Source organism: Oryctolagus cuniculus, chromosome 20 (genome assembly GCF_964237555.1).
Source record: "Oryctolagus cuniculus chromosome 20, mOryCun1.1, whole genome shotgun sequence".
NCBI classification, from domain to species: domain Eukaryota; kingdom Metazoa; phylum Chordata; class Mammalia; order Lagomorpha; family Leporidae; genus Oryctolagus; species Oryctolagus cuniculus.
Genome location: NC_091451.1, coordinates 26026813 through 26053812, shown reverse-complemented (window position 1 = coordinate 26053812; position 27000 = coordinate 26026813). Strand labels below are relative to the sequence as shown.

At 40.9% G+C, this 27000-nt stretch overlaps 1 protein-coding gene across 1 annotated transcript; it reads left to right on the top strand.

Annotated features, from left to right (window-relative positions):
• Nucleotides 1-6494: 6494 nt before the first annotated feature.
• On the top strand, nt 6495-17563 carry DIO2 (iodothyronine deiodinase 2). Its single transcript, NM_001256300.1, has 2 exons — nt 6495-6744; nt 15803-17563. Exons 1-2 carry the CDS (start codon nt 6523-6525, stop codon nt 16388-16390), a joined length of 810 nt encoding a protein of 269 aa, NP_001243229.1. The 5' UTR covers nt 6495-6522; the 3' UTR covers nt 16391-17563.
• The last annotated feature ends 9437 nt before the right edge of the window (nt 17564-27000 follow it).

The following is a 27000-nucleotide window of genomic DNA, read 5'->3' as shown; positions in this document are numbered from 1 at the left end:
AGGGCCCCATAAATAGGTTCTGTGCTTTAGGACTGCAGTTCCTGAGAGTATCACATAACTCCTGATAAGAGGCGAATGCCAAATTGCTGATTGAACTGATATTATTTAACATTTTTCTGGAAGCAATAGAGATATTTGCTGTGAGGATCTTGAGGTCTTATATTTGTGTATGATTTAGCTCATTACTGATGTAAGAATCATAAAGTGTTTGGTTTTATTTTAGCAAGGTTGATGAAACGCCTTTAAAGTGTGATTGAAAACTCCCCTGAGAAAGCAAAGCGTGACTGTTCAGGAACTTCCTTATACATCTATTTTGAAAATAATCTTCTAGCTAAGTGACTGTGTCTTGATAAAACACTCCTAGTGTCCATCTAATAAATGGGACTGGATTTAAAAGTAGATTTGAAATTGATGCTTTATAGTTCATCTTTGGAAGATAGGGTAATCCTTTCCTATTTACTACCTCCTAGAAAAGAAAAGGAATTCATTTAATCTGATAAAACATCTGAAAAGTTGAAATAGAAACAGGGCAATAATTTATGAATATGATATTGTGCCATTAGCCCCATTTTGTGGTTTTATGTCTGTGTACATAGTTAACTTGTTGTAAGCCATTATCTTTATAGACCCACAGGCTTAAAGAGGTTTTGAGAAATTATCTTATTAGCCTTTCTCTCTACCTTCAGAACAGGTCATAACCTTCCTTGGTAACACACCTCATTGTACAATCACCCTTACTGAAAGTACTTTATCTCCATATCAAATGTGAATTTTACATGCTACAGTTAATTCTATTAGCTTCATCATCTCCACTGAGAACACAATAGAATATCTGGTTCATTTCCTCTGTGCGTTGGTATCTGCTGGTTCTTCAGAGGAGAGGTGTGGCACCTGGGCCCCTGGAATGACATGAACCAGCATGTATCTGAGTGTATTTAGTCATGCCCTTGTTCATTTACTCAGTACTTGAGTGAGGTGAGCTTTTTTTAAAGACTGCTGTAAAACCATTTAGAAATACCTGCTTTATTTTAGTGTATTGCAAAAACACAGTATCATCTAGTAATTTCCTATGAGATGTGGAATGAAAGAAAGGAAAACTTTTCTCTAAGATGAGTGTTTTTGACCATATTCTTGTTTCTTTTGGTCTATTGCACCAAGGATGCTGGGGAATGAAGGGGAGTAGTGAATTCACTTCCTTCATTCTGAGGGCATTTTGCCCTGAAGGAATGTTCCAGGTCACCATTATAGTCCCCCCCCCCTCTATTCCTCTACCCATCCCTCCTCTACACCCCAAAATTTGAATGTTTCTGAGTCAATAAACTATTCTAAAAACCACACAACTCAGAGAGCTCCTTGACACCCGGTGAGGTGTGCGTAGCTGGGGATGAGGAGTGGCCATCAATTTCCATCCAGATGAGGTCAATAGAAAATGAAAGCTGTTGTCTCCTAACAGCTGTGCAGTGGCCTCTGAGAAACGGGGTGATGGCTCCCATCCAGTGTCTGGACAGCTGTCTCCCTCGCAGAAAGCTTCACCACCACTGACATTGACTTTCTTGCTGCCAGCCTGCACGGGCAACTCCTTGAATCTTTCCCTTTTCTCCTACCGTCGTTATCTACACTTTCTTCATTTTTGCTTTCCTCCTTTTTCCTTCTGTCTTTCTTCCTGGTCTTACCAGTAGGTGGCCAACAGGGAAAAAAAAAAAAAAAGAGCAGCCACAGCCAAGAGGCAAGAACGCATCATCACCTCAGACTGCGTTCTGGGCCAGCACCTGCCCTGGGACATAGGAAGGGTTGCTGGGATGGAATGCTTGTACCTCCCACAGCGCCTGCCTGCCCTGCCCCAGCCCTAAGTTGCTTTTTGCTCAAGGTGTGTCAGAGTTTACTCTGGGATTGTGTGTTTGATCCCTTGAGCTTCTCCTTTCATCACAAGGCAGGGAACAGAGCCGTGTTTGTAGAATGGATGGGCCCACAGGGGATTTTAAGCAATGCCGCAGTTGTGGTGTAAAGCCTTGATCATTACTGTCTCGGGCACAACCACAAATCACTAGAGGCACAGAGCTGTACAGTTTGTGATTCTTTTCTCTGATAGGAGCTGTACCATTTCAGGAAGACATGTATGGTAACCATAATCCCAGCCCCAGATCAGGAAACCTGTCCTTTCCAGACACTTTTAGATTTATAGTCCTATTTATTGGACTAGTTTTTAGTGAAATAAAAAATGATACGTCGATTTTTTTAAATGCATTTGACAAATCAATTAAATTAAATGGAATAAAATTCTATGGGCCGGCACCGCGGCTCACTAGGCTAATCCTCCACCTGCGGCGCCGGCACCCCAGGTTCTAGTCCTAGTTGGGGTGCCGGTTCTGTCCTGGTTGCCCCTCTTCCAGTCCAGCTCTCTGCTGTGGCCTGGGAAGGCAGTGGAGGATGGCCCAAGTGCTTGGGCCCTGCACCCCATGGGAGACCAGGAGGAAGCACCTGGCTCCTGGCTTCGGATTGGCGCAGCGAGCCGGCCACAACGCGCCGGCCATAGCAGGCACTTGGGGGGTGAACCAACGGAAAAAGCAAGACCTTTCTCTCTGTCTCTCTCTCTCTCACTGTCTAACTCTGCTTATCAAAAAAAATTCTATGATACTCAGACTGCTCTAAAAGTCAGTGGCATGAATTGTAAATTTCACAGAATTCTTTGGATGCTCTTTTGCTCTTTCAGACAAGAGTAAGGAAATAGTTCCATACTTATTAAAAAGCTCAAAGCATTTTGCCCTGGGCTTCCTCTCTTTGGAATTTAAAATCTGCGTACAACATTGTATGGAGAAATGCAACCAACGTGCCACAAGCTACTTTGGATTTCATTCACTACAATGTTGATTGCTGAAAACACTTAAATGACCAAATTGACACCAACCCTTTTAAATCATCATATGAAATCTAAGGCAGGAGCTTGTGTGGGAGCAATATTAAACACATGCGAAATCCCTGATATCATTTGCAATCTGGAAGATAAAATTACTAGTAAACCACTTTGAGCAAGAGTTTTGGTTCCCAGAGTAATAACCAGGGTCCACAAAACAATCATTAAGGAAGGAAAGTGAGGCTTAGAGTTCGGGAAAAGATCCCAACACCAGCTCTGACTCTGCGACCTTGGCCATCCACTTTCTCTCATTTATGTGATGGGAAAAATCATACTCTGTCACTGTATGGTTATTTTGTTACTTAATGAGTATAAAATTACTTGAGGATCAAAGTGCTCATAATTAGAATAAGCAACTGCGAACCACACATAAAAAGAGAAACAGCTTTAGAAAACTATAATTTCTGGGATGAACAGACAGATTGTCTGGTAGAAAAATGGCTCTCAGTTTTGTGATTCATCTAGTCATTCGTTTAGAAAAAAACAAATAAAAGAAGAAATTTGAGAAATGACACTACTGGATTGGCTAGGCGCCTACTGGTACTCTTATTTACAGAAAAAAAAAAAATTCCCCTCAAACATTTCTGACCTCAAAAAAAAAAAAAAAAAAAAAAAGTAAAAACAAACACAAAGGCCCCAATGGATTTATAACCAGTTGTAATCCTGGTGTGCTTTAAGCTCTCCATCTAAAAGGAAAGCTTTTCCTGATTTTTCTACACCCTCTCCTTGAGAGAAACAAGAGAGGAAGAACTGGTTTAGAACTGCTGAGGGCTCCAGCTCAGAAGAGAATTGATTTAATTTAAACAGGGCGAAATGAACAACTGAGAAGTGGTAAGATTTTAGGGCTTGGGCAGTGAGTGGAAGCGTCATTTCCTGAGTCCACACCTTCTTCTGTCATTGTTGGCTGGACCTTCGTCTGCCACGGCAGCTCTCCCGTGGACACCAGACAAAATACCGTGTTGTTACCCCTCTCTCTCTTTGGCCCTCCCCGCCTGCATAAGGACGCTGAGAATTTTGAGAGAATGAATGTGTACATAAGTGAGTATATGAACAATAAAATTGAATACTATATGAATGGTGATATTCTTTGGCTCACAGCATATGTTAGTCCTAGTAGAGAATAATTGTCTATGTGATTTGCTATGTTTGTTTTTCAAAGCTCTGAGTTCTCTAAAAATGTAGTCCATGGGATGCAAATCCCAAACTCATCATGGGCCAAAGTCATGATCAAAATGAAAGAATCAACTTGGAAGCAGTGGTGAGGGTTGTGTCACTGGGGAGGACCTCGCACAGAACACCTCTTAGGTCATATTGCATGTGAATGGTGCCCCCTAGTGTGGAGCAGCGCAGAGGCCCTCTACATACCCTGTGTATCCATTTGTTCGAGACATCCTCAGTGAGGGTACTGGGGGCCAAGCATGATTCCAAGTGCTGGGGAGATAGCAGTGAACAAAGAGCCTAAAAATCTATGATCTCACAGAAACTAAAGGGCTTCTCCTTCAGTTATTTTTTCCATAAAGGCAAAAAGGACCCCACCAAATGATGTGCATCTGTTTGTAGAGTTGAGCCTATGGACCTCCCCGTTGATGAGTTCTGGTCTAGGCTTTTATTTCTGTAATCTTACAGGTTTTGGCCGCAGGACAAAATATAGCAATAGATTAAACACAGGCTGCATCCACTGCGTAGCTCATGCTTATCACAGGCTCTGTACACACAGAAAACTTGGCTAATTAATTTTCAGTTAAAATTTCCCACCCCACCTCATGTCTCCAAGACACCCCTCCTTCATCCAAGAAAACAATCTCTAATGGTAATCTGATAGTTAAGAGAGGGAGGAGAACTAGAATGAGATGGAGGTTGTGAGATGGAGGTTCTATCAAAGCACTGTCTGCCTGAATACCTGTCTTAGAGACTAATGGGAGAGGAAAGTCATTGAATAATGGTCGATGTGCACCTTGAACCAGTGGTTCCTAATTACCTATGTATTAACTAAGTTTATCTTTCAAGCAAAAAGGAAGATTTTCTAAAGTGTCATGTCTCTTAGGGGTTATGCTAACAGAAGCAAAGGAAGTGCTGAATTTAAAGAGCACTCTTATAAATAATGTATTTCTCAGCCTTATGGCTCATAATGCCATTCAATGAGAAATTTTAATTTTATCTGCATAAAGACAAAATAAAGCTAAAAGAAGGTCTGGTTACCTAGCTCCTTCATGTCTAGAGTATTTTTTTTTTTTATTTTTTAGCATTGGGAACTTCAGTAAAATCAAAAAGAAAATTTGTATTTGGCTTCTGCAAGAAGATTTAGAAAAATGCAGTGATGTTACTCAAATAGTTTTAAACATTTCCACCTCATAACTCACTTTGCATTTTCTTAAATATGATTATGACTCAAAAATATTCAAAGGACTTAGGTCACCTATCTAATGAAGGGGCGAACTCCTGGTAGAAAGGTGTAACAATCACATGTTAAGCATTCGTGTCTTCCAAGAGCTGGAGCAAAGATTATCTATGATTACTCTTGCTTTTTGCTACCTGTCTTCCAGGACCCTTTGTTTCCAAAAGAAAAAAAGTCATGAATGAATAATGATCATCAGAGGAGAGTGTATAACCCCAGCCATCTACACATTATATTAAATTACTTTCCCCAAAGTTTGGAAGCATGTCCTGAAAGCTGTCAAAAGTATTAATTTTTTTCTCTCTCTTTAAATCACAAAGCAAGATTCCACTGTCTTTCCCTCACCCTTTCTTAAAAAAAAAAAAAAAAAAAAGTTGTCGAGTTTTGCTTTTCTATTCACTGCAGTCCTGGCCAAAGTAAAGCCCTCTTTCTCAATGACGTCAAGATCTTTACCAAGATTAGGCTTTCATTTCTCTATTGCAGCAATTAGCCAGGGAATGTATAAAAGGCTTCAGAGAGACTCACTGGGCTGCAGAGAGAGACACTTTGCACGACAGATAGCAGGAAGGAAAAGCCAGAGGGAGTGAGGAAAAAGAGGAATCAGTCGCTCCTGGAGAAGGGAGAGAGGGAGACAGGCTGGGAAGAGGACAGAAAGTGTGTGTAAAACGGAGTAAGGAAAGAACAACAACAAAAAAACTACCCTTAAAGCACATTTTAACAACTCTGGCAACTCAAGAAAGAAACAGGCTACGTTTAAAGAACATAGAGACAATGAAAAGCTAAAGAAAAATTTGCAACCTCTGCCACAGTCTCATAGGTGCTTGGAAATGAAAGTAGAACTGCCTGTCTTTAACGGACTCTCACAGGGGTAACTGGATTAGGGACGGGTACGCCAGTTTTTTTTTTTTTTTTTTTTTTTTTTTTTTTAAATCTTAAATCCTGAAAAAAAAAAAAAAAAGCAGCAGCTCGGAATTGAATGAATTGATGGGCACACTCCAACTGCTGGGCTGGAGAGACTGAACTTGGGCTTGCCATTTCTGCTTCTTTGAAAGAGGAGACAGCTTGGGCTTCCTTTTAATTTAGTTTTTCTCCTTTTCCCCCACCTCCCAACCTTCCCCCTTACCTTCCCCACCCCCTCCATCACCTCCCCCCTTTTAAATAAGAGGGTGAAGGGGAACCGGAGCGCACAAGGGGACTGACTCAGGAGGCAGAGAAGATGGGCATCCTCAGCGTAGACTTGCTGATCACACTGCAGATTCTGCCAGTTTTTTTCTCCAACTGCCTCTTCCTGGCGCTCTATGACTCGGTCATTCTGCTCAAGCACGTGGTGCTGCTGCTGAGTCGCTCCAAGTCCACTCGCGGAGAGTGGCGGCGCATGCTGACCTCAGAGGGACTCCGCTGTGTCTGGAAGAGCTTCCTCCTTGACGCCTACAAACAGGTGAGCTGCGCTGAGCAGTGGGTTTCCCCCTGGGGCAACAGGGGCGGGGGCAGGGACGTTGTGGGCTGGAGGCCATGGGGAGCCTTTGGGGTGAGCATGTGCAGCCCCGTTTGGGGGCTGCCTCCTGGTTGTGGATAAGGGAGTCTTTGTGTTTAGTTTCTACACCTGTTGCACAGGTTAGATAAGGCTTGGTGGCATAGTGAGCCACAATGTGTATTTCTGCATAAAGAATCTTTGTAATAAGGAATATTAATAGCTTGCTGTGATGTTGGAGTGGAGACTGTTTGTGCCCTTAGAATAACTTCTAGAAAAATCAGAGGTGTTGGGGGAGGGGAGACTGCTGCATGTATTCTGCTTTTGTCATAAACTGGAATTTTGCTGTTTTGCTTATTGGGAGGCTATGTGAGGAGCATTGGGAAGGGCTGGGCATTGAAAAGCAAGGCAAGAGAAATGCCTCCTGAAAACTCACAGAAACACACAAGTTAACACACACAGCAAATGTGACTGAGTGTCACAGTGGCTTTGTTTCTGGTAGAGGCAAGAGTTAAAGCTTCTACGCTGATTTGGGTTTGGACCCGCTGGACAGCGTTATTAGGCTCTGCGTCCTGAGTTACTAGATATCAGTTTGCAAGAGGAAGACCGGTCAGAAACCCAGACTTTCTAGGGGCCACCACATTTGCTTTGTTTCCCCAAAGTAGCCCAAGTTGTCTTTGGAAAGAGTTCATCCCTCTGCCAAAGCTATGTAGCCTGAGACTTGGGCACTACAACAGCGCCTCCCTTACCTGCCTGTGGAAGCTGTGCCGGTGCCACCACCCCCCGGGGATCCCACCAGGCTCCAGAAGACTGAACTCATCTGGCAGAAGCTGCTGTCAAAGCAGACAGTTTTGGTTTTCCCTCGTGGTACTGGGGGACCTTGTCCACTGTGCCAGGGAAGGAAGGTGGAGAGGAATAGCGAAGCCAGGTGTTCAGGGCCGTTGTGGGCTTTTGGCAAGCAAAACCAAAGAAACAGAGACCAGAAACTCAGAATACCAGAGTGGGAAGCAAATGAGTTCTCTGCAGTAAACCCTAGAAAAATAAAGCTGTATACCAGAGAAACAAAAGAAATAACTTGGAATCAGAAAAGATCCAGGGTAGGGCCGTTCCACTGAAAATTGAATCTTTAAGAAGAGAATGTCTTCTGTGAACTAGGGAAGTTTTGCTGCAACCCACGTTTGTTCTGAGTTAGCTGTAGGATGTTTGCACTTTTGCCTGGACATGTGATACCAAGCAGTCTTACTAGTAAATAGAAATGCCTTTCTGAGACTATGAGTTGAAACTTCCACTTGTACTCGTCAAAATTCATGTATGTTACAGAAGGATGTAGTGGGGGCAAACAGAAGGTGTGAGCGCCTGGGTTCTGAAAGGATCATTCTGTTTCAAGTGTATGCACTGAATGCGAAATTTCTCGGTTTTGTTTCAGGGGTGGGGAATTTGAAGCCGTGTAGGGGAGTACACCAGTTTATCAAACATATTATTATTAATCTGCACCTGTACTTTGTGTATGTTAGCAGGTAACATGGGCATGTCAGTGGTTTGAGCTAAGTATATTTTTACTTGTTTGAAAGAGAATTGTTGCCTAGGAAAGAGAAAAATCACTTCTCTGATGAATTTTACTTATTTTTATGGATAGTGTACAGAAACATTATCTGTCACATAAACCGTGGGCACTCTAACATCATCCACAAATGTTAAGTAGAGGTTGTTTCTCCCATTAATCAGCTTACTGAAGTAAACACGGAAAAGCAAATGAATACCTCTTTAATAAACTTTCCTATTTATTTTTTCACTAATGTATCATGTTCCACTATTTGGCAATATGTTGTTTATTTCAGGAATTTAGGAAGGATGGGTGTTTGATTTTTCTTTGCGCATAAGGTTTTTCTATTCCTCTTCTGTATTTCTTAGTCTCTGCCAACTGATCTGATGAGTGACCAAGTTCAAGACTGATGTTCTTAATGTTTGCTTTTGATGATTTATATAATAGCTACCAGGAACAGAAGCAGCCCCAGGACCCATAAATCCAGAGACACGATTGGACTGGGTGTGTAGTCAATGGAAACATTGTGAACATAGCTTGAATTGAAATGGGGTCTCTTTCTGTCTTCACTTAGAGCAAGGCTGACGGTGGCTGTAGTGGCATTTGAGGGTCCCTCAGAGCCTCCCTAACAGGTTGAGTAACATCCTGCGTGAGGTTGGCAGCCGCGCCTCGGTCTTTGGGTGTGGCCATTTCTAGAGACACTGGAGGAGGCTGTGTCTGAGAGGACGTCACAGTGTTTCACACTCCTGACTTGTATTATTTTCAGGCCGACACCTCCAGAGGCAAAGGTTTCCAGGCGGAAGGGTGTGTCCACCTATGACAGAATTAGACATGATTCTCCTTGTCAATGTCAGGCACTTTGGAAGATCTTTAGAGAAAGTGCGGTGGAATTTTTATTCTTGTGATTGCTCCCACAAGAGGCAACACAGGAATAAATAAATTTAAGAATTCACATAGAACATAAAAAAATTGTCTTCATGGAAACGTTGAAAGGTTTTCAAATTTATAGGGGAGTTTTCAAAGATAACATGGATTTGGTGAGAGAGGGTTTCCATGTACAATTTTGATTGAAAGGACACTGGAGACCAGTGAGAGATTCTGAGGTGAATAACAGATATTTGTGATTTAAGGCTCTGTAGTCAATATCATTGCATCTGAACACTGTGTCCTTGTGCTGGTGTGCAACCAATAAGCCAACTGTCCTGTCTGGGAGCCTGGCTCTTACCTAAATGAAGTGTAAAAATAAACACACAGTATGGATGCTGACAAGCCGTTTGCCTTCTGCACGGTTAATACTGCCGAGCACAGAAAACATATTCATTTGAACATATAATTTTGGTTTTGAAAGGGTCTCTTGACATTCCCCTCCTCCTCTTCATTCACCTCCAGCCTTTTGACATTAGCTTCTACAATGGAAAAATGGCTTTTTAAAGAGAGAAAACAGCCCCAGAAGAACACAAAGAAGGCCACAGCCAGACCCCTTGCGCCTCTTGGATAAAACCTTGGGAAGTGATAAAGCCGAGAGTGCTATTTTCAAGGTACAAGTCCAAAAGAGAAGAGCCAAGAGGGAGCTGAGTTCAGAAGTAGGTAGCCTGTTCTTTGGCTCTGATTTAGTTGGCCCATCTGAGCGGAAATGGTTAAATCTGTTCCTAATGATTGTTTGGCCACGTTTCTAAGTTCATTGATGTAGCTTGGTCATTATGTCGAAGAATTTGAAACTTCCTGATAGTTAATGAAGACATTTCCAGGGCTTTGGGTAGCAAGAAGTATGTGTAAAACTTGGGTCACACATCCACTCCCATTTTTATCATTTGCTTTACTTTTTAATCATGAGCTTATGTGATAGTTTGCCCAGAAGCTTTTTTTTCAAGCTGTGGAAAAGAAAAAAGAAAGAAAGAAAAAAAAGAAGGTTAGTAGTATATGCTCCATTTCCAGCTTCCACTGGATGAATGGCTCTTTTTTCCCGCTGGCCCTGCATTTCACAGTCCGCATGCCACAGCAGAATTATCCTTTTCTCCATGCACTGAACGCTGTCGGTGAAAGGAATCCATCATCAAAGGAATCAAAACTTGTGTTTGCTGTGTATTCATACTATTGTTCATATTGATAAAATATGTCTGCGGCAACCTTTGGACTTGGCCCAGAGGTGTCCCCTGTGGTAAACATGGAAACATGGAAATCCTTTATTTACTTCCTTTATTGGTATCCTGTTGATGTTGATTGCAAAAAAAAAAAAGAAAAAAAAAAGAAAGGACAACTGTCTAGTGCAGACGAGAGAGAGAGAAAAGTCAGTGATGACGATACCACATTTTACGTCTGTCCTTTCTGATCCTTGCAAAATAAAGGGACCCTTTGGGAACATCGGAACTTCAAGACCAATTAGTGGCAATGATGCTTCTTGTGTTTGAGCATTAAATACTGGGCAGGGTTCTCTTTAGAGCAGCTAATGCTGGCAGGGAAAGAGGTACCGACCTAATTACTCTTCCGCAAGAGTAAAAAATGCCTTTTGAATGCCTCTTTGGCAAATATGTCTCATTAAGGACAAAAACCAAACACAAACCCTCTAAGAAGGAGAAATTAAGATGATAGGTAACTTGTGGCCAGGAGACTTTCTGTGCCACTGTGGGAAATTAAAACAAAGTTTGGGAATACCAAGGGATAACTTGTTTTTGTTGAGCTTCTTTCCTGCAGCCTACATGTTATTATAGGACCAACTTTATTTTCTTCATCATTTTGGCTCTGGGTCAAGGAATGCTTTGCTCCTGGGGACAGCAAAGAACCTTCCATCACTGAAGGCACTGGTGATTCTACCACTGCATCTCAGCCGAGTGTATAACCAAGCCAACCAAAAAATTCTTGGTTTGAAACTCTACTGTAATAGAAATTTAATATTCATTATTATCAAATCAGAGCAGGGCTGGGAGATGAAAATGAACAGTAATGTTCTTTCTTTTCTTTTCTTTTCTTTTTTTTTTCTTTTTCTTTTTTTTTTTTTTTGACAGGCAGAGTTAGACAGTGAGAGAGAGAGACAGAAAGTTCTTCCTTCCGTTGGTTCACCCCCAAAATGGCTGCTACGGCCGGCGCACTGCGCCGATCCGAAGCCAGGAGGCAGGTGCTTCTTCTTGGTCTCCCATGCGAGTGCAGGGCCCAAGTACTTGGGCGTTCCTTCACTGCCTTCCCCGGCCACAGCAGAGATCTGGACTGGAAGAGGAGCAATCGGGACAGAATCCGGTGCCCTGACCTGGACTAGAACCCAGAGTGCTGGTGCCGCAGGTGGAAGATTAGCCTAGTGAGCCACGGCGCTGGCCAGTAATGGTTTTTTGTTTTTTTTTTGTTTTTTTTTTTTTTTTTTTTGACAGGCAGAGTGGACAGTGAGAGAGAGAGAGACAGAGAGAAAGGTCTTCCATTGCCGTTGGTTCACCCTCCAATGGCCGCCGCGGCCGGCGCACCGCACTGATCCAAAGGCAGGAGCCAGGTGCTTCTCCTGGTCTCCCATGGGGTACAGGGCCCAAGTACTTGGGCCATCCTCCACTGCACTCCCGGGCCACAGCAGAGAGCTGGCCTGGAAGGGGGGCAACTGGGACAGAATCCGGCACCCCGACCAGGACTAGAACCCAGTGTGCTGGCGCCACAAGGCGGAGGATTAGCCTAGTGAGCCGCGGCACCGGCCCAGTAATGGTCTTTTAAAATGTGTTTATTTATAGCTTAAAGCAAAATTTTATTTTTTAAGTTTCCAAAGATTTTTTTTTCTCCCTCTCTTCTTCTCTCTTTCTCTCCCCCCACCTCTCATTTTGGCTAAGCTGTCTTCTATCAGGTTTAACAAAGATGGACAAATTTGTGATTATGATGTGTATAAAAATGGACTACTGGTCTGCTCACACATGGACTTCTGGATCCTAGATATGTGTTTTCCCTTCTTAGTTTTTTTTTTAAGATTGTATTTATTTATTTGAGATTGCATTTATTTATTTAGACAGAGACAGACAGAAAGAAAGGTCTTTCATCAGCTGGTTCACTCCCCAAATGGCTGTAACCGCTAGAGCTGAGCCAATCCAGAGCCAGGAGCCAGGAGCCTCCTCCAGGTGTCCCTTGTAGGATCAGGGGCCCAAGTACTTGGGTCGTTCTCTGCTGCTGTCCCAGGCCATAAGCAGGGAGCAGGATTGGAAGAGGAGCAGCAGGATCAGTGTCCATATGGGATGCTCGTGCCACAGCTGGAGGCCGGCCCCCCTCCTTAGTTTTATTGACACTGTTAATCTTACCCACACATTTTCTCTTACCTGGTCATCCTCAGGCATAGTGGTATACGTTTGTGACATTCTCGTTGGCTGCTGGGTACCATAGCCACACAAAAACAGAAAAAGGCCTGGCTTTCTTCCTTACATTCACTGATCAGCTTAGGTGATCAGGATACATCAATAACACTGGGTACTGGATTTGGCAAGATTCTATAGGAGAGCTCCAGGGTTCCTGTTTCTAAATTTATCTGCTTTGGTGAGCTTATCCCTCACCCAAAAATGATGACGTTCATTGCAGGTCAAGGGTATCATGAAGTGTGAATTTACTCACTGACCTAGGTTTGTAAAAGCTAACGTTCATTCACTAACTCATTCAACACAATTAAAAAGAAAGATGTTTCAATCCAACAAAAAATTTAAAGTTCCCACACTGAGTTATGTATTTGGTAACTGTCCTAATATTTCATTTTAGAATGATAGCATTGTATGTGTCTTCAGTTTCCTAAGGTGGTATGGGTTTTGGAAAGAATTCAGTGCCTGAAAAATACATTGTGTGTCAGAAGGAGGAGAGTGCCCTAACTTTCTAAGAAAATTAGCTGCAGGTAACAAGGGAGTCAGCTAGTGACTGAAGCAGCAGATCAGCTGATTCAGTTGAATGGTCAAGAATAATGCAAGGATCAACAGGTCTGCTTGGGTGAGGATCCGAGGTCAGAGGCCCATTTGTCAAGACCACACAGTAGCTTATAGGTCACAAAAAGGGCTCTGCCAGGCAGATGGCTGTTTTTACATTCTGACAAGAACTTACAGTTCTGTAGTTTCGAGGTGATTTTTCTTCTGTTTCCCGGTTGCTTACTTAAGAATTTGCTGCCAGAACTCATATGACTGTACTCAGGCCCTTTTGTCGTGGTATGTTGGGGAATGTAACCTAGAATATTGTTAGAAGCAGCCCTCCTAGAATAATTATAACTATTTTAATTGGGAGACAGCAAATGGCAAGGTGATAGGAGTGCTACATACCGCCTAGATCTACAAAAAAGTACCTAAAACTCAGTTTAGAAGGTTTATAATACCTTTAAAATGTGTATCTTAAATTTGAAATTTATGTTAGTAGCAGATCATATGAAATAATCCAGTAAAAAATGGCTTATTAGATTTCTCCATGTGGTGTCATTTGCAAAGTAGCCAAGAAAATTAGTAAAAATAAATAACTTTCTCTCTGGTGGTGACTGAAAAAAAAATCATTTATTTAAATCACACCAACAGCTTCCTTTTCTAAGAAGGAAGGTTATTATTTTAATATTTGTTTTAGAAATCAGTAATCTAGTTTCACACCTCCCTTGCTGGGAGAAAGAGCTTTGGTTCTCTGCAGTTAAAAGACGTTCTGCGTTAACATTAGACAGCGGCTCTGACTAAAAGCCCTAGAGTGGTTTATATCAGTTTGGATTGTTGCATCTTTAACAATTCACTTCTAAGTGACTTCAGTTAACAGCAGTGTAATGTGTAGCTGTATTTATATGAGAGAAAGAAGCTAATCCAGTTGGAAGGGTTTTGTAATGTTAAGGATAGTATATAAAAATCAATTGTTGTGTTGTAAATTTTCCCAACTGTTACTGCTTTTGATTAAATCCTCTTAAGGGAAGATCCAGTTGTGTTAATTCACACTGAGGTATTTGATTTTCTTAGTTTGCCTGCTTTTTGTTAGCAGTTTACAATCCAAAGGCCTTAAACTGTCTTTAATTCTGTGATCACCCGTTTAAGCCATGTGCGCAGGGAGCACGCGGAGGAGTTTTTGTCTACGCCTCTTCTGTCTGGATATTTTGTAATTCAGAGGAGCCTGTTTTTTTTTTTTTCTTTTATTTATTTATTTATTTATTTTGACAGGCAGAGTGGACAGTGAGAGAGAGAGACAGAGAGAAAGGTCTTCCTTTGCCGTTGGTTCACCCTCCAATGGCCGCCGCGGCCAGTGAGCTGCCACCGGCGCACTGCACTGATCCGAAGGCAGGAGCCAGGTGCTTATCCTGGTCTCCCATGGGGTGCAGGGCCCAAGGACTTGGGCCATCCTCCACTGCACTCCCGGGCCACAGCAGAGAGCTGGCCTGGAAGAGGGGCAACCGGGACAGAATCCTGCGCCCCGACGGGGACTAGAACCCGGAGTGCCGGCGCCGCCAGGCGGAGGATTAGCCTAGTGAGCCACAGCGCCGGCCCAGAGGAGCCTGTTAATAAGTCATATGGAAGAAAAGTAAGTGGTTTGTTTCTCTCTAGATAAGACAGAAAGGTGTACCAAAACACACAGAAAATAAGAAGTTGACTGAAAGCGGACTTCTGGAATGGCTGTATGTTTTTGCAATGGAAATTGTGGAGTTCCAGTAACAGAACCGCTACAGGAGCCGTAGCAGTGGAAACTTCAGGGCAGATGATCTCTCTCAGGACCTTTTTTTAAACACAAAATTGCCCGGGGAAGAGGGCATCTTGCTTCACTTACTGGGAAGCATCTGATAATGGCAATGCACACCCACATAATGTCTTATAGCGCAAGCTGTCTTCAAAAAGTTCACAGAAAGTGTGTATTATGAGAACATGGCGCATAGGTTTCAAATTTTTCAAATCAATCTTTCACTTCCTTTGTACCTTGTGTACAGAGGGCTCTTTTCCTTCTGTTACCTTCCAATAACCATCTTCCAGATGAGAAATCTGAGGCTCTGAACAGGTTAAATGGCAGGAACTTTGCTTATAGGTAGAGTGCCTCTGGCATCATGGTCCACTGATAGAGATTAAGCGACTTAACATAATGGAAGAAAATAAAGTTCCTACCTGAGTACTCCAAAGTTCAGAAAGAGGCACTGTGTCCAAGACGCGGTAATTGGTCTTGACGTAGACCATTCCCTAATAGCTTTTAAAATGAAGTCAATTAATCATGTGTTTTCTAATGTGCATGAAGTATTGACAGCAAGGATAGTAAGGAGATTGAGTTTCAACTTAATTATGAAAAGAGTTAACTTCAGTGATGAAAATAATTACTTTTCAAGACCATAAAGAATGAAAAAGATTTTTATCCTTTTCGGAGCCTTTCTTTACATTGTCTGCCCTGAGGGTCCTCTCCGCTCCCCCCCCCCCCCATCAGTATATGTTTATCCTTTGCTTTCAGGGAAATACCGCATTCTATTAGGACCAGTTGCATTAGAGTGAATTGAAGTGGCAACGTGTCTGATGTGGCATTCTCTCCCTTTCTCTTGTTTTTCACCATCAGGTGAAATTGGGCGAGGATGCCCCCAATTCCAGTGTGGTGCACGTGTCCAGTCCTGAAGCAGGTGCCGGTGCTGGGAATGGTGCTCAGGACAAGACAGCGGATGGAGCCGAATGCCACCTCCTTGACTTTGCCAGCTCCGAGCGCCCACTGGTGGTCAACTTTGGCTCGGCCACTTGACCTCCTTTCACCAGCCAGCTGCCAGCCTTCCGCAAACTGGTGGAAGAGTTCTCCTCTGTGGCTGACTTCCTGTTGGTCTACATTGATGAGGCTCATCCTTCAGATGGCTGGGCGGTGCCTGGGGACTCCTCTCTGGCTTTTGAGGTGAAGAAGCACCGGAACCAGGAAGACCGATGTGCAGCAGCCCACCAGCTTCTGGAGCGTTTCTCCTTGCCGCCCCAGTGCCGGGTTGTGGCTGACCGCATGGACAATAATGCCAATGTAGCATACGGGGTAGCCTTTGAACGCGTGTGCATCGTGCAGAGACAGAAAATTGCCTATCTGGGAGGAAAGGGTCCCTTCTGCTATAATCTTCAAGAAGTGCGGCGTTGGCTGGAGAAGAATTTCAGCAAGAGATGAAATCTAGATTAGCTGGTTAAAGGTATGATGGTAATAGAGCTTTTTATTTAAAAAGAGATTTTGTAAAGGAAAAGAAATTAAGAACCGAATCCACTCTTTGAATGGAATCCCCTGGCCTCACTGAAGACTGGAATTTGCCTGTCAGAAGAACATAAACTTCTAACATCTCAATAATTTTTTTCGCCGTTCAAATGACATTGGGCTAACTAGTAGTCCTGTCACCTCTTTTCTTACTGAAAATTCCTGACTGAGAAGATCCCACAAGGGAGAGGGGGAAATCCTGGTTCAGCGTGTGTTCATTCTGCCCTGGGAAAGACGTGATATAGCTGACTCATGCTTTGGGACCAGAAAAAAAAAAAAAAAGATTCATCTGAATAATTACATTAGGGAAACTCCTGTCTACGTTAAGAGGAAGCATAATGCTTAGGCTTTATTCATGGGTAGAGCCCGGCCGAAAACCCCCAGATGCTACCTGATAACAAGTCCAGGAAGCCAGGCCATGTGGTCAGGACCTTCATATTTCATTTGTTAGGGTAGTTTCTGACATTGTAGTTTGTAGCTATGCAGGTCTGTGTGCCAGTCTACGTAACCCAGAAGCCACAAGTGCACTTGTTGACGCCAAGAAGGATCCCTCAACCTGGAGGGGTAGAGTGATCATCCGAATTCTGAGGGTTCCTTTCCAGGCAGAGAGGAAAGTACTAGAAGAAGATGAAATTGACAAGCTAGGAAAGAAGAGGCAGAAAGCTGAGGGAACATCAGGGAGTGTCACCATGAAGCTGTGGAGGTTGATACTGATTCGTTAGCCATGAAGCAAAGAAACATACACAAGGCCAGAGAAATAAGCTCATTTAAAAGTGGCATAGAGAATTCACAGATGAAAACAGGGTCTTTAATTTATATTTCTAGAATGAGGGAGAGAGGGGGGCTGTAAGGGAAAAGTACTTAAATATTTGTGTTAATGAGGGAATTTTTTTTTTTGTGGAAACAATCACTTTTTGAAACATGTATGTGGTCTGTATATTTTCATTGGGCGAATGACACCCCATGATACCTATTAAAGAAAAAACCAGTGGGTCCTGTGGTGCTAATCTGTTCCTCTCCATTCCGACAATCCCAGTGTGGCCCCACTCGTTCATAGTCAGAGTCTCTGCAGCGTTGTTCTCACTGAAGGCTGAGCTGAAGGATGCTCACATGAGGGTTCTTCAAAAAGATCGTGGAAAAGTGGAATGCAGAAGAGAGGTTTATTTGGCTGCCAAAATTTTTGAAATCTGGACAAAATTTTTCATAATACTATTTTCCATGAACTTTTTGAAGACTACTTGAGTATCTATACTCATTCGCAGGAGTATATATACTCAGTACACACAGACGCATGCACACACACACACAGACACACACACACACACATACACCCATTCTCAGTTTCTGTGAGAGGCATGGATCCTGGCTATTCGGCTCTAGCCCTGTTTTCCTCCCAAAGTTGTTGAACAATAAGGAATGATAGATGAAAACTGATGAACTGTCTTCAGTTGCAAAATAGAACAAGAAAAAGTTGGTTTCAGATAATTCTGATAAGTAATTTTGGAAGCTTTGATATAAGGCTACCCTCAATATTATGGAATTTGGTTAAATTGAATTTCACTTGACATTTGAATTTGGAACTGGCTCTTCCTATCATCCCATTATCTGAGGATTAGTAATCTAAGGTCATATATTATTAAAATGCCATATATGTATACATACATATATATGCCATGTTTTTCTTTAAAATAGACAGTATAGTTTTACCCACACTTAACATCTGAAAAGCGTAACTCCCAAAAGAATAGATCAGTTTTGGTATCATATTTTTGTGTGTATATTGAGGATACTATCAAATTGCCATATATCATTGTACTTAAAGATACAAAGGTTCACATTTCCATTGTGTTAATAACTGAATCATAACATAAAACTAATATAAAAGATAATCTAAAGTTGAAAGTATATTCTTAAATTAGGTTCCTAAAATGAGAAGACATTGGGAACTCGGGTGCAAGAACCAAACTTTTTAAAAAAATTAAAGCAACATATCTGTCATATCACTAGCTGGTATATTGTTTGGATATCAAACTCTATTGTAACATTTTATGGCAATATATAAGTTTTCCAAAGTTTTAAATTTTATTAAAAACAGAATTACAGTGAATTTTGAAAATGTAATGTTGTCTAATTGTTGGATAATGATATTGAGAATATATTATTTCATATTCCTTAATTGTTTACAGTCAAGACTTATCAGTGGCCACATTGATTTTTACTTTCAAAATACTGTAGAGATTTATGTGGCCCCCTAGAGAATTAAAACGAAACATTGGCTGTAGCACACCCATGCCATTATCCTTCAATTTCCCCTTTTGTTATATGTGTGTGATAAAGGAACAGGATGTCAGAGAAGCTGGTGGGGGGATGAGATTTGGCTATGGTAGTGCTAGGTTTTGTTGGGGAAAGGATGATGGAAAAATCAGCCAGTTGTGCTCTATTTTAAAGTCAGAGAAGGTTGTGTGTGCACGCAGAGAGTTCTCCCTGAGGGTAGTCCAGTGGAACAATGAGGCAAAGGAAGTGAACAGTTAAGGATCTCAGGCCGTCAGGGAGAAACACCTGTGGAACAGAACGTGGAAAAGTTACTCGAGGAAAGATTGTTGAAAGGACCATTGGTGAAAGTAGACTGACAAAGCCCAGGAATCCTGCAAGGTGTAGAAAGGTTTGGTGACATCAGAGTTATGAGAAGTTTGTGATTAGCTAACATGTGTCTCAAATGAACTTCATCCCTTCATTGTAAGCATCTTTTATAAAATTAATAGAACTTATTATTTGAGATTCAGAAGAATCAGTGATATGCTGAGAGAAACTGTCAAAATCTGCCCACCTATCATGCCTTTTGAAAGTTTGTTACTTTGAAGAACTGTATTTCTTTCACAAGGGAAAATTTATATAAGGATATATAAATTTTGTATCTATTGTAATACTCTGAGTATTTTTCCTTGATACCTAAACATTTTCCACCCATAGGTTATGTTTACATGGAACCATCAGTTTAGCCTTTTAAGGTGACTTAGCTTGCCTATGATTGCAAGAGTTTCCAAGAAATTTTAGATATTATAGCATCTGGATTTATTCAAACATTTATTTTTTTGGAAGACATACATCTTGGAACTATCAACAATTTGTTTTATTAGAAAAAACGTTAGTGGAATCAACAATGCCATTCTTAAATGGGCATGAATGAAATGCTTGCACAGTGATGTAGAAGTGTTTCATACAGCTATTGAAATTAACTGACCTTCTTAGAGACTTTTCACTGTTCTTGTTTATGAGTTTCTTTATTCCCTCTTTGGATCTCTGATCCTGTGTCATCACCTCATTTATAGAGTATGTATCTGATTTTTGGTAATAACAACTTCTAAATGGGTTATTGATTTAGTTAAACTCTTCCCCTGTTAACCAGGAAACACTTATTCCCTGATCAAGCAGCGAAGAAAAGGCTACCATCCTGCATTTTGTCTGGGTGTTTTTCACCATCTGGATTCTTGAATTCAAATGATGAAATATGCTGAGGTGCTGCCTTGCTGCGTGAATTACCAGAAGAGTAGGTTAAGGACCATATTTATAGCTTTAGGAAAATTCCCATGTGGACGCAAGATACCCTTGCAATGCCTTATGGGGCATGTCCACAGCAAGAGAATTTACTGATTTATAGGACTTCCCATTTTGTCAGTCATAAGAAGATGGACTGGACAAACATTTCACCTGACCTCTAACTGGCATTTTGGGGAGGAAGTTTTGTTAGACTCAGATGGCCATTGCAAAGCAGAAAATGCAGACACCTGATTTCTGTCCCATCGGTGGATACAGAAAACCTTTACTAGCATTTTGAGCGGTTCAGAACATGCCCAATGTCAAGTCTGTCAGCGTTAGAGATTGACAGTGAAGCTTTTAATTTGATGAGCTTTTCTTTCTTTCCTTTTTTTTTTCAAGTGGTTGCCAAAAATCAGACTAATGTTTACTTGGTGATATTTGAACTCCTTCGCCTTAAAAATGGAATTCATCCCCACACTTGAGATGTCTGTCCAGTATAGGGTGGAAGTACCAATCCCTGGTTGGTGAATGGTGCTGTCTTCTAGAGTCCTCTGACTCTAAAAGGCCTTCTGTGAAGGAGGGATCCCAGGCTGGGAGTGCTAGGAAGTTGCTAACTGTGAAGAATGCGACTTCGAGGTTTGGTCTGTTGGTTTAGGAAGACCTGAAAAGAAATGTCTCATGATTGGAGAAAGGCTGCTGAATGTCTTTGAGTGACTTTAGGATGAGCAAAACACGGGGCCACTTCCTTAGTCCCTGTGTTCCGGATAGCACGAGAATCATGATCTCAGACTTAACAGACCCAGCTCTGTTTCAAGGTGAGTCTGAACCCTTAGAAAGCAAACATGTACAGATACCCAAACAAGACGGCTCATGCAAGTTGGGGCTTGCAGCCTGACCTAGCCAGCAACACCAGAACTCCAGGGAGTTTCTTGAATATTTACTGAGGCTTTGGAGACGCAGCAAATGTTTAATGAAGTCACTATTTTGGCTCAAATCTCCCCTCCCTCCCTCCACCACTACCCCCCCCCCCAAAAAAAAAAGCCAACAGGTAAACACATAAATGAAAGAAGTCCACAGAAGGGGATGGGAAATAAATAAAATTCTGTCAAGATTTCTCCAGACCATGTCCCTGGTCAGTGTGGTTTTTATGTGTGTTAGGATTGGGGGGATGTGAAGACATAAGTATCCCGTACTTTATAACCAAAGCAATTAAAAGATATTGGGTAGGGAATGTTGGCCAGTTTTGTTTAGTTTTGCATCACATTGCCACCAGGCTCACTAGCCCGCGTAATCAGGTGCCCGAAGAGGGAGACTGGGATGTGCAGAGTTGACCAGTGTGCAAATGATAACTGCTGACGAAAGAGTCAGTGACTCAGTCAGTGGTTGGATGTAGTCACATTAGTTTGCCTCTCCCCATCGTTGTCTCCCTAGCAAGGAGAATATTCGGGACATGATGCTAAGAGTACTGGGTAAATGTGGTGAGAATGCACGTATGTACATCTCTGCTTCTCAGTTGCAGAAAAAGAAACGCTCTGGAGATTATAATAGAAAGAATGTTATTATAATGGTGCTGAGTGGTATGTGTGCTTTCACAATTCTTGTATTTTAATAAACTTTGAATAAAAGAATAGAGATACTCTTTGGTTCTATTCGTTTGTTTTTAAATTATTTTCTAGACTTTGCCCCAGGCCAGGCCATATTCATGGTGGGCAAGGGAAAGGGAGTTCATCATTCTAGTATTTATTCTGTTGTATGTGTGAGCAGAGTGTCTGGCAATGTCAGATTGTTCTAATCTCATGCTGGGTGCCTAAATCTTCAAGGAAATCAAGACAAGTAAAAAAAAATTTCCAGGTAATTTCCATATTTTTTGGTGAAGTCACACACGGCATTCATGAGAAGAGGAAATTGTGGAGCAGACTTTTACTTTGTTAGACTTAGACCTCAAATCTTATAAAAGCAATAAATAAACCTTCCAGGAAGTTGATTAAAGCAGTACACATACATACATATGGAATATACATCTGCTTTTATATTATTAGTTACATGAGTGGTTGTGCATTAATATATAATGGAATAAAACATTTGAACATATGTATATAAAATGCTTTTTGTTATGAGAAAATATAAAGGATATGAATGTTACATGAAGTAGTAGCTTGTTAACGTTAAAGTACATGTTTGCAACATGGTTAAATATATGCATTTGGTTCCTGAAAACAGGTGATTTAATCAAAGTATAGTACCTCTTGAGACGCAACTTGCTCATGATTTCTTACACAAAGTAATATCATTAATAATTTGTAATATCCTATATTATATTCTAGAATACTAATGGAAATTTAGAAAAAGTCATTATTGTATTTTTTGCAGGGTGCTATCTAGGTGTAATGGGATGTGTCAAGGCAATATAACTAAACTCAGGAAGAACGCAATCATTCAAGGAGCCTCCTATGGATTCATCAGGTCCCTGCAAGTGACAAACTCAAATTAGTCTAAAGTATGATTTATTGGCTTACATAACCAAACGTTACAAACCATTGGAATTGAAGTTGCCTCAGGATCTACTGGATCCAGGGACTTAGAAACCTTCAATGCCTGCTAGGACTTCTGTCTCTGCTCATCTGAGTGTCAGCTTTTTCTGTCAAATCAATTTCTCTTTATGTTGGGTGGCCTGGCTGAGGGATGCTGCTGACTTACATTATAATTATAAAATGGTTCCATCGGAGTTTGACCCTATCCAAGGAAGGACTCTGATTGGACAGATTTGTGTAACGGTCATACACTGTTGCCATGTGGGTACAGATCTATCACCAGAACCAGGAGAGGAAGAAGGGCTGGGACTATATGAGGTTCCAGGAGTTAACTTAGTGCCATTTTCTAAATAAAGAGATTGTTATCTTAGAGCAGTTTTAGATTCACAGCAACACTGAAAGGAAGGTGCAGAGATTTCCCGTGGATCCCCTGCCCCGTGTGTGTGTAAGCTCCCACCAGAGGTGTACATTAGTTAAGCTGACACACCACATTCACCGAAGGTCCATAATTTACATTAGGGTTACTCTTGGGTTTGTATGTTCTAGAGGTGTGTGCAAATGTACTCATATAATGGCATGTATCCATTATAGTATCATGAAGAGTATTGCCTGAAGCATCCTCTGTGTTTCACTTCTTCACCTCCTGCTTGTCCTGATCCTCAGCAAGATTGATCTTTTTATCATCTCCATAGTTTTATCTTTTCCAAAATGTCATATAATTTTAAAAATACAGTGCAGAATTTTTCATATTAATATATTTCACTTATATGCATGTATTTAAGGATCTTCCATGTTTTTTCATGGTTTGTGAGCTGATTTCCTTTTTAATACTGAATAATATTCCATGGTCTGGATGTATCACAGTTTCCTTATCTATTCACCTACTGAATGACATCTTCAATTGCTTCCAAATTCTGTCAAATGTTATGTATGAGCATGGGCATGTTTTTATGTAGATGAAAGTTTTCAACCCCTTGGGTCAATTGCAATGACTGCAATGGGCCATGTAGTAAGAATATTTTTCATTTTAAAGAAATTACCAAATTGTCTTCCAGGGTGGCTACAGCATTTTGAATTCCTACCAGCAATGAACAAGAGTTCCTGATGCTCCATATCCTTGCCAACACTTGGTGTTGTCAGTATTCTAGATTTTTGACACCCTAGTATGTGTGTAGTGGCTTTTCATTGTTTACATTTGCTGTTCCCTCATAACATATGATGTAGAACATATGATTTTCTTTTCATGTGCTTATATACTGTCTATATACTTTTTTTATGAAGTATCTTTTAAAGTTTTTTGTTCACATTTTAATCAGTTTATTTTATTGTTGGGTTTTCAGAGTTTGTATATTTGGTTAGAAGTCCTTATTGGATAAGTCTTTCACAAATATATTCTCCCAGTGTGTGGCCCATCTTCTAATTCTTTTGATAATGATTTACACAGACTGAGAGTTTTTGATTTTAATGAAGTCAAACTTAACAATTATTTCTTTTATGGGCCATGCCATTGTGTTCCATCTAGAAAATCATCACTGTATTCAAAGTCATCTGGATTTTCTGCTGTTTTCTTCTACATGTTTTGTTTCTTTGCATTTTTTTTAAAAATATTTATTTATATATTTGAAAAGCAAAGTTATAGAGAGGCAGAGGCAGAGAGATAGAGGTCTTCCATCTGCTGGTTCACTCCCCAGTTGGCCTCAAAGGCTGGAGCTGCACCATCAGAAGCCAGGAGCCAGGAGCTTCTTCTGGGTCTCCAAGCGGGTGCAGGTTCCCAAGCACTTGGGCCATCTTGTACTGCTTTCCCAGGCCATAGCAGAGAGCTGGATCCGAAAAGGAGCAGTTGGGACTCTAACTGGCGCTCATATGGGATGATGACACTGCAGGCAGTGGCTTTAACCCACTACGCCTCAGTGCGAGCCCCTGTTTTTCTGCATTTTACATTTCGGTTTCTGGTCTCTTTTGAGTTAATTTTTTGAGAAACATGAGGTCTGTACTGGATTCTTTTTGTTCTGCCTATTTTTTAATGTAGATATACAATTATTGAAAGATTTCCTTTGTTTTATTGTACTGCCTTTGTTCATGTCAAAGGTCAGTAGACTTTATTTCTATGTGTCTGTTTGTGCACTCTCTATTCTGTTCATCAACATACTAACATATTCTTTTACCAAAACCACTTTGTATTGGTTATTATACTCCGAGAGTAGGTTCCAAAGTCTGGTAACAGCAGTTCTCTGAGTCTAGTTTTCCTTCAACATTGGAAATGTTGGAGAATGTGGGCTTTTTGCCTCCTCATATGAACTTTAGAATCAGTTTGTTGACATCTATACAATAACGCTGTGGGATTTTGGTTTGGATTGCTCTGAATTTATAGCTCATACTGATAAGAACTGCCATCTTGACAATATTAAATTTTCTTATCCACAAATACATAAGGCTTGTCCATTTATTTATTATTTGATACCTGTCATCAGATTTTGATAGCTTGCCTCACATGGAATATACATATATAGTTTTATATATCTGTATAGAGTTATAGCTAAATGTAAATGTAGATTTACTTATCTGTATAGTTTGAGTTATGGCAAAATGTTTCATTGTGTTGTATGCTAATGTAATTTGTAATATTATATTTTAACTTCAAATTTCTGTGATCCTTTGCTGGTATATAAGAAAGTAATTGACTTTTGTATGTTAACCTGTATTCTGCAGCGTTCCCATACTTGCTTATTGGTCCGAGGAGGTTTTAATTTTTAAACTATATTTTTTTCATATTTCGTACCTGGGTAATCATGTTGTCTGCACACTAAGATGGTTTTGTTTTTTCTTTGTTTACCCACATCCCCAGCCCCTTTCTTTTTTGTCTCATGGAATTACCTGCGACTTCCAGGACAATATTGACAAGGAAGGGTAAGAGGAGATGGTCTTGTCTTGTCTTCAATTGCTTCCAAATTCTGTCAAATGTTATGTATGAGCATGGGCATGTTTTTATGTAGATGATAAGATGGATAAGCTTTGAGTTTGTCACCATTAAGTGATGTTGACTGTAGGAATTTTGTAGTTGCTTTATAACAAGTTGAAGAGGTTACCTTCTATTTGTAGTTACTGAGTGCTTGCTTTTATTTCTATCATGAATAGATGCTGAATTTTGTCAGATATCTTTTCTGTATTTGTTGATATGGTTATGATTTTTTTTTAGTCTGTTGATGTAATAGACTATTACATTTGTTGATATTTTAATGTTGAACATTGTTTAGACTTGCATACTTGGCGTAACCTCCCCTTGGGATGGTGTACAATTCTTCTTATACTCTGTTAGGTTCAACTTGTTAATACTTTGTTAAGGATTTTTATACCTATATTCATGAGAGATACTGATCTGGAGTTTTTAATTGCTTTTTTCCTTCTATTAGGGTAATTCTGGTCTCATAAAATTAGTTAAAAAGTATTACTCTTATTCCCTGAAATATATTATAGAAAATTGGTATAATTTTTCCTTAAGTGATTGGTAGAATTCAGCAGTAAGCCCATTTGACTCTGCTGATTTCTGTCTGGAAGATTATGGATTGTTGGTTTGATTTATTTGATAGATTCAGGTCTATCAGCTAGTCTAATTCCTCTTATATGAATTTTGGATTTTTGGGGGCTTTTAAAGAATTATTTTACTTTATCTAGGTATTAATTTTTTTTTTGGACAGGCAGAGTTAGACAGTGAGAGAGAGAGACAGAGGGAAAGGTCTTCCTTCCATTGGTTCACCCCCAAAATGGCCACTATGGCCGGCGCACTGCGTGATCTGAAGCCCGGAGCTAGGTGTCTCCTCCTGGTCTCCCATGCGGGTGCACGGCCCAAGCACTTGGGCCATCCTCCACTGCCTTCCTGGGCCACAGCAGAGATCTGGACTGGAAGAGGAGCACCCAACTGGGACTAGAACCCGGGGTGCCGGCGCTGCAGATGGAGGATTAGCCAAGTGAGCGGCGGTGCTGGCCGATATAGGTATTAAATTTCAACACATAGAATTGTGCATGCTATTCCTTTATTATCCTTTTAATGTTCATGGGATCCATCTATAGTGATGCCTCTTCTTTCATTTGTGAAACTAGTAATTTGTGTCCTATCTTTTGTTCCCTTGGGTTAGTCTGGCTAGAGGCTTATTAATCTCTCTGATTGTTTTAGAGAAATCACTTTTCATTTCATTGATTTTCTTTTGATTTCCTGTTTCCAGCTTCATTGATTTCTTATTATTTATTTTCTTCCGCTTATTTTGGACTTAATTTACTCCTTTTTTTTTTTTTTTTTTTGATGAAGGCTATTTGACAGGCAGAGTGACAAAGATAGGGTGAGACAGATAAAGAAAGTGATCTTCCTTCTGTTTGTTCATGGCCCAAATGGCTGCAAAGGCCGGGTATGGACCAGACCAAAGCCAGGAGCCAGTAAGTTCATCCTGGTCTCCCACATGGGTGGCAGGGCCCAAGTAT